Source organism: Nicotiana tabacum, chromosome 16 (genome assembly GCF_000715075.1).
Source record: "Nicotiana tabacum cultivar K326 chromosome 16, ASM71507v2, whole genome shotgun sequence".
Lineage (NCBI taxonomy): Eukaryota > Viridiplantae > Streptophyta > Magnoliopsida > Solanales > Solanaceae > Nicotiana > Nicotiana tabacum.
The window spans coordinates 13,426,618-13,435,441 of NC_134095.1; the positions used below are offsets into that span (position 1 = coordinate 13,426,618).

The window sequence follows — 8,824 nt, forward strand, 5'->3', positions numbered from 1 at the left end:
TTCTCAGCTCCTAGGGGTCTTTCTTGCTTCAATGTAGCTCCAATCACAGCTTTAAGGCCTCATACAAGCTCCTCATTCCTGCAACACAATTTAGAGCTCATTTTTCATCATTTAAATATTAGAGCATTGAAACATAATCAAGTTGGGGCAAAACAATCGTCAAATAACATAAATCTAGCCTAATATCAACACCCCACACTTAAATTTTTGCTAGTCCTCGAGCAATCCACCACCCTTTATAGAGGTTCCTTCACTAAGCATTCTCCCCTAACGCATCACACCGAGAACAAATCACATGAGTTACACCTAGTAGTGAACAATCCTAGCCTCAAAAGTTGACTCTCACGTGCCGTGCAATATTCATACTTTCTCAAGCTACTCTACACAGAAGTCAAGACTTGTCTTTTCTTCATGAATCACATGCCCTCACATTCACACAAGAGAGTAGTTCCACATATAATGATATTTAGAACAATTAGGAACTTAGATAGATGAAATTCACTCACTTTAAAAAAAAAAGAACATTCACATGTCACAAAGATGCACCATAAGCTTGCCCGTAGTGTACTACTCTACTGATTGAGCCACTCAGTCTAAGATCAATAGGACTTCACTTGGTTGTAATGTAGGCTAAGGGACGAGTATGATATATTTGGTATAGTGACTAACCTCCCTAAGCACTTTTGAATACAATTACATTAACATTCAAAACCATACTTTTGTCAACCAAACATTTCACCACCGTTCTTTTATTTACAACAACCCCATCCATTAGGGGCAATTACAGCAAACCACCACTTCTCAACCACTATATTATTCTCTTTTTTTTGTGTTACTTTATATTTTATGCGACAAAATTCTACACCTTTTTTTTCCCGATTTCAGTGGTTCCACTCAAAAACCAAACCCCACCCCACACTTTTGCCTTTGCATAATTCTCAATACCATTCAAGTACTTATGTGAGGAAAGAGGGTTCAAACAACAGGCTATTCAAACAATTGGGTAAGGTTTGCAATGTGGTTGCCAAAGAAATAGGCTTATAGGTTCAACGAGGTTAACTAAGATGTATTGCAGTTAGGTGGGTTTACTTTATAAGTCTGGCTCAACAAGGAATTGCCTATATCACTTCTAAGACTGAATGAAACTACTATTTCGCGTTGCAAACACGCAGGGCAAGTTCTAGGCATCAAATGTGAATCATGGAATACCGTAAAACCCACACATATGACACATGACTCATTCAAGATTGGCTTATCAAGACACTCTCTTCTGAGTATTCAAGTCAGTGACAAATATACAATTTAAGGCACTTTAGCAAGAATCAACTACTGAGAATAAGCGTTACACTCTGGTGTCTATTGTGTTCAGGTGTAATAACGCTAGAGGCTTTTCTTTTCGAATTCAGCGCCTTAACCTATTAATCCTAATTTAAAAACTAACAAGAAAACAAAATGAATAAAAACTACCTATACCCGGTTCAAGCTAAACCCTTGGAAAAGAACCGTGGCCCAAAGAATAACCAAGGGGGAGTTACTACACTACCTAAAAAGAAAATAAAAAATATTTTTGTATTTTTTTTATACTAACTTCCCTCAAGAAAATTATCTAAAGGATCCGTCACCAGGAAGAGTTTTCATTTTCATTTTTTTTTGTTCGACTTAGTCCAAGCTACTTACCTACTTTAAACTAATTAACTCTTACTTAACACCAAAGCAATCAAAGCTAAACAACCAAAACAATCAAAACAAAACAAAACCAACCAAAATCAACTAGTCAAAGGTTACAATTACATATATACAATGAAGTATCTCTAGCCCACACTTATATTGAAGACATGTCCCCATGGCTTTAAAAATTAAAAGAATAGTGAGGTAGAGGTACTTCCCTGAAGGCTCACTCCTGGTCGGAGATGGTGTCTGGGTTCACGTTGCACGCACGTCCCAGAGCTCTCAACCAGCCCAAGAACTTTTTTTCAGACTTCACCTGCCTGTCAGCCACCACCTCAACACGGGCACCTAAATCTGTGACTGAAGTACGTAACCCAGCCATCTCTTGTTCCAAATTGGTCATGCGGGTGCTCCTGCGTGGCTGTGAAGATGTGGATGCCCTAGATGGTACTGCAACTTCTACAGCGTGCTATGGGGCCTGGGGTTCGGCCCTCACATTCTCTGCTTCTTCATCCTCGTCGTCTGAGTCGTCAGAGCTACCACTACTCTCTTTCTTTGCTGCTGCTGGCTCCTTACCCGTGGTTACTTTGTCCGCTCGGAACTTACGGTCCTTTTTAACGAGCCCATCCGCAGCTAGATTTTCGGGCACTCGAGCATCCCTGCAAAGCTGAGTTATTAAAGAAGGGAAGAAGAATCCATACCTTTTTATTCGGCTGTGAATGAACATCTCAACATATATTACTTTAGCCACGTTGAAGTTGTGTCCATTGACGAAGCACAGAATCAAAGCAGCTCTAGGCCCATTTACCTCTGTAGTATTGTGGGATGGAATCAAACGGTTGTTGATGAGATACAGCTAGCATTTTTCTTCAAAAGTGAGTGCGGAGGAGTGAAACTTCTCATCATATTGCATCCAAACCACATCTTTCCCCAGTGCACAGATTGTTTCAAAGAATCGCTGCCACTTTTCTTGTGTTGGGTTACGGCCATACTCATAAAAGTCATCATAATCAATCACAGAAGGGGGTAGCTGGTATGCCGTCCTTATCGCCTCAACAGAGGCATTCATCGCTTTCCGTCGTACTATGATGATGCCATTGTCATGCTCAGGCGCGTTGGCGTAAAATTCCCTCACAACCATTACATTACCCTTACCGGGCTCATTAATGAATGTTTGTATCCCCCTTCTCATCAGCTCATCGTACATGTGAGGGCAATTTCGCTGGAGCGATCGGACGTCAATACCCCTCTCAGGAATTGGCTTTTTAGAAGCCTTCTTAGCAAAGCGGTCCTGGGCTTTAGCCGAGACAAATTTGTTATTATCAAAAGGGCATTCAGGGGTAGCCCTGCGTGTCCTGGATGAGCTGGCTTGTCTGCTAGAAGATGTACCGGTGGTGCGGCGTTTCTTCGATGGAGCCATGGTGCCTGAAAAACGGGAACAAATAAGTACCTCCCAACACCAAAAATTGTGACGCACTGCGGTTACTCAGACTTCATACGCATACGTGGTCACAATTATATAATTACACTCATTAAGGCCTTTTTACAAACACCTTGGGGGCACTAGGTACTCACAACCCATTCAAAGCAATTTACAACATGAACCCACCACCAAATCTTCCAAAGGTCACAATTCAAGTAAAACAACACTCTATAATTTGCACCACCCACAAATACTACAATAATTATTACTAAATCTACTACTAATAAATAAAAAAATAACCATATAAAATAAAGCACACTTAAACACACAAAAATCTACAGAGATTATGTGAAAACAAAGAAAGAAAATTAAAACAAGAGTAACATACCTGTAGTGAGAGTGAGGAGTAGAGAAGAGGTTTAAAGGGGAATGTTTTTGGAGACTTAGAGAAACTTGAAAGAGATGAAAAATTTCTGGAAGAGGGGAGCTGAAGAAGAAAAGAAATTGAGTTGTGAGAGATTGGGGAGGGTTTCTGAAGTTTTTAGGGCGTGTGGTTTGGTGGGGGGGTTGTTAGATGTGGGTTATTAGATGGGGGAGGGGGAGGTAATTTAGACTAAAGAAAAAGAGGAAATTGAATCATAAAAAAATTAGAACAAGTGAAAAATCGTCAGTTATAAGGGCTTAAATCATGCCTTTGTAGCGCGGCCAAATGTGCAATCGCGCTAGTCTAGCGCGGCCAAGGCAGAAAGTTTTGCCAAATTAGCGCGTTCACTAGCGCAGCCACTAGCGCGATCGCACTAGTAGCACGGTCAGTAGCGCAGTCCAGGTAAAATGTTTTGCCAAATTAGCGCGGTCTTAGCGCGATCGCGCTAGTAGTGCGGCCGCGCTACTGGGCTTCGAATTTTTTTACACTTTTCACCTGATTTTTTCATTTTCCATTGCCTTATCACCCGCCCATTGTCACCTGCATTGGTTCGTATTTTCAAAAACTCACAATTAACCACTACTACTACCGTCGGGTTGCCTCCCGACCAGCGCCTTAGTTAACGTCGTGGCACGACGTAGATCAAGCACATTTAAGGCTCGCTCGACCTTTGTGGTTCAACGAGAAGTATGACAGATAACTCTTTCGTTATATCTATCCCCACATACAGTTTGAGTCGTTGTCAGTTAACCTTGAAGGTGTTAGTGCTATCTTCACTGGTTATCTCTACAGCCCAGACGGGAACACTTCGGTCACCCTGAACGGCCCAGACCATCAGGACTTAAGCTTACCAGGAAACAATCTCAACCTTGAATTGTACAATAATACCTTGTCTCCGGGTTTGAAATTTCTTTCCACAATGTGTTTGTCATGCAGCCTCTTCATTCTTTCCTTGTAGAGTCTCGTGCTTTCAAAGGCGTGATATCTGAATTCCTCCAACTCATGCAACTTTTTCAGTCGATTTTCTCTAGCCTCGTCAGGGTTCATCTTCAATTGCTTTAGTGCCCACCAAGCTCGATGTTCTAGCTCCATAGGCAGGTGACAGGCCTTCCCAAATACCAACTTGTATGGTGACATACCAATAGGTGTTTTGAATGCAGTCCTATAGGCCCAGAGTGCATCGTCAAGCTGTTTCGCCCAATCAGTTCTTGTGGCGTTTACAGTTTTAGTAAGCACACTTTTGATCTCATGGTTTGAGACCTCTACCTGCCCGCTTGTTTGAGGGTGATACGGAGTCGCCACCTTGTGGTGCACGTCATATTTAGCCAGCAACTTATCAAAGACACGATTGCAAAAGTGTGTGCCCCCGTCACTAATGATGGATCTCGGAATCCCGAATCAGGTGAATATATTCTTCTTCAAGAACCCCACCACCACTCTCGAATCATTGGTGGGGAATGCTGCAGCTTTCACCCATTTGGATACATAATCTACCGCAACAAGTATGTACTTATTGCCGTAAGAACTGACGAAGGGACCCATGAAATCAATTCCACAGACATCGAACACCTCAACTTGCTGAATTGGATTCATTGGCATCTCATGTCTACGGGATATGTTTCCCGTTCTTTGGCATTCGTTGCAGCCCTTTACCCATTAGTGAGCATCCTTAAAGATTGTTGGCCAGTAAAACCCGACCTCTAACACCTTCGCTGCTGTCCGAAATCCTCCAAAATGTCCTCCATAAGGTGACGCGTGACAATCCTGCAAAATAGAACATTGTTCTATCTCGGGGACGTATCTCCGGATCATGTTATCAATGCAAATTTTAAACAAATGCGGTTCATCCCAGTAGTAGTTTTGGCAGTCACGATAAAATCGTTTCTTTTAAACATATGAGAGTTCATATGGTTCAATGCCGCAGGCCAAATAGTTTGCAATATCAGCATACCATGGCACATCTTCCACACTTGTGGCTAGCAGCTGCTCGTCTGGAAAGGTTTCCAGAATATCCTCAGACTCAGTTGCATTTTCAGCACCTTCAAGGCGTGACAAATGATCAACGACTTGGTTCTTCGTGCCCTTACGGTCACGAATCTCCAAGTCAAACTCTTGCAGAAGCAGCACCCAACGAATTAGGCTCGGCTTGGACTCTTTTTTATCAACTAAATACCGAATGGCTGCGTGATCTGTGTACACGATCACCTTCGACCCGATCGAGTAAGATCTGAACTTATCAAAGGCGAACACAATAGCCAATATTTCTTTTTTAGTTACCGTGTAATTCAGCTGAGCTCCACTCAGTGTCCTACTTGCATAGTAAATAGGGTTCATTACCTTATCCTTATGCTATCGCAACACGGCTCCCATAGCGTAGTCACTAGCATCACACATGAGTTCAAACGGTTGCTCCCAGTTGGGAGCAACTATAATCGGTGATGTGACTAGCCGCTTCTTTAGTTCCTCAAAAGCCACCCTGCAATCATCAGAAAACACAAATGGGTTATCTTTTTCGAGCAACTTACAGAGGGGATTGGTAATCTTGGAAAAGTCCTTGATGAATCACCGGTAGAAGCCGGTGTGTCCCAGGAAGCTACGAATAGCCTTGACTGATGTGGGAGGTGGAAGTTTTTCTATCACGTCGACTTTGGCTCTATCTACCTTAATCCCTTTACTCAACACTAAGTGCCCCAAGAAGATTCCTTCTTGTACCATGAAATGGCACTTTTCCTAATTCAACACTAGATTCGTCTCGATGCACCTCTTCAGTAAACTGGTTAAATTTGCTAGGCATTCATCGAACAAATTTCCCACCACTGAGAAGTCGTCCATGAAGACCTTATAATGTCTTCCACCATGTCTGTGAAAATGGCCATCATGCACCGTTGGAATGTTGCAGGCACATTACAAATGCCAAATGGCATTCTCCTGAAGGTAAACACTCCGTAAGGGCAAGTAAATGAAGTCTTTTCCCTATCCTCCGGGGCAATAGAAATCTGGTTGTACCCCGAGTATCCATCCAGAAAACAGAAGTGTGACCTCCTTGCCAATCTATCTAACATCTGATCGATGAAAGGTAGTAGGAAGTGGTCCTTCCGGGTGGCTAGATTTAGCTTTCTATAATCCATGCAAATTCTCCAGCCTGTGACAGTTCTTGTAGAGATCAATTCGTTGTTATCATTCTTAACTACCGTTATGCCACCCTTTTTAGGTACACATTGAACTGGGCTAACCCAGCTACTGTCAGAAATTGGGAAAATGATTCCCGCATCTAACCACTTGATCACTTCTTTCTTCACTACTTCCTTCATATTGGGGTTCAACTTTCTTTGGTGTTCCCTGGAAGGTTTGTGTCCCTCTTCCAGTAGAATTTTGTGCATACAGTATGCGGGGCTGATCCCTTTTATGTCTGTCATGGTCCATCTAATGGTAGTTTTACACTCCTTGATTACCTGCAGAAGTTGTTGAGCCTGCACATCTAACAAACTAGATGAGATAATAATAGGTAATGTGGAGTCAGGTCCAAGAAACTCATACCTGAGATAGGCTGGCAATGGCTTTAACTCTAGCTTTGGTGGTTCTTCGATTGATGGCTTGGCTGGAGGAGTTTCTCTGTTTTCCAAGTGCAAGGGCTCAAATTCAAGATTTCTATCCCAGAACCCTCTACCCTCTAATTCCATCACCCATCCAGCCAGTTCTTATCCCTTTAACTCATCTAAATTCATTAGGCACGCAGCGAGGGGGTCTTCAATAGTCAGCAATTCATCATCAGTCTCTACGATTACATCCACGACATCAATAAGAGAGCAATTGGCGAATTCACTTGGTTGCCTCATAGATTTATGCACGTTGAATGTTATCTCTTCATCATTTAACCTCATCTTTAACTCCCCAGTTTCACAATCAACTAAAGCTCTACCCATGGACAGGAATGGTCTTCCCAAAATTATGGAAATCTCTTCATCCACTTTACAGTCTAAGATTACAAAATCTGCAGGGAACACAAATTTTCCTACCTGAATCAACACATCATCCAGAATACTAGAGGGTCGCTTTACCGTCCTGTCAGCCAGCTGCAACAACTTAGAGGTGGGTCTAGCTCTTTCAATGCCCAGCCTCTTATAAATTGCTAGGGGCATAAGATTAATGTTGGCCCCTAGATCACACAGTGCTTTAGCAAAGGCAAAATCACCAATAGTGCATGGGATTGTAAAGCTCCCTAGGTCAGACAACTTTTCCGCAATTGGTCTAGTCACCACTGCACTACAGGTTTGAGTAAGAGTAACTGTGGCCAAATCTTGGAAATTAAATTTTCGGGACACTAAGTCCTTCATCATTTTTGCATACCCAAGCATCTCTTTCAAAGCATCAATTAAGGGAATATTTACCTGGATTTGTTTTAGCATCTCCAAGAACTTCTTGTATTGCTCCTCTTTTTGGTACTTAGCTAGCCTCTGAGGGAAGGGTGCATGAGGTCTCTTCTTCCCAATCATTTGGGATCGATCTTTATCAGCTGCCACATCAACCACTGGTTCCTGTGCTATCTTAGCTTCTTTCTCGGTCTCCATTTGAATGTTACTTTCTTTCTGGTCAGGATGGACTGTCACCTCTGTCAGTTTCGTTGATTCATCCAACTCAATGGGCACTGATATGAGTGTCTCAGCCTCCTTGGCTTCTCGAGCCCTTTCTTGCTCGATATCCAAATCACTTCCATTACGTAGGCTCACCGCCATCAACTGCTTCGGGACTTGATCTTTTGGATTTACCTGGATATCTGTAGGTAGTGTTCCATGAGGGCGATTGTTTAGAGACATCGAATTTTGGCCCATCTGCATTTCAATATTCTTGATCGTTGAATCATGTGCATCTACTCTCTCACTAATCTTTGCATTAGACACAATAACCTGTTGCATCATTGCTTTAAGTCTAGCAAACCCATCTTCCTGCCTTCCACTATACTACTGTTGAGGAGGGTGATACCCCTGTTGTTGATTCTGATTACTGTATCCCTGTGGCCTTGGGTAATGTGCTATATTGTTGGGGGGTCTCATACCTCCCATATTCCCACTGTTGAACTGTGATGGGGATGGCCTGTACTGTTGATTCTGCTGACCCCAACTCTGACCACCCTGTCTCTGACCTCCATAATTAGACACATAATTCATATCTTCAGGGTAGTGCTGATGATCGTGTTCTGCATTCCACTGGTTACCAATTGGTTGACTAATGCAATATGTGCACAAGACCCCATTAGTAGTATCTACAATATGTACCTGCTGTTTTTGCCGTGACTCTTCCACTTTTTGGTG

The 8,824-nt window shown here is 42.6% G+C and overlaps 1 protein-coding gene across 1 annotated transcript; it reads right to left on the bottom strand.

Moving 5' to 3' along the window:
- Window positions 1-5,864: 5,864 nt before the first annotated feature.
- On the bottom strand, window positions 5,865-8,431 carry LOC107777215 (uncharacterized). The gene is made up of 3 exons (XM_075231986.1): window positions 7,392-8,431; window positions 6,354-6,443; window positions 5,865-5,991 (listed from the first exon to the last, which is right to left on the bottom strand). The coding sequence occupies exons 1-3, from the start codon at window positions 8,429-8,431 to the stop codon at window positions 5,865-5,867; spliced, it is 1,257 nt and encodes a 418-aa protein (XP_075088087.1).
- Window positions 8,432-8,824: the final 393 nt, after the last annotated feature.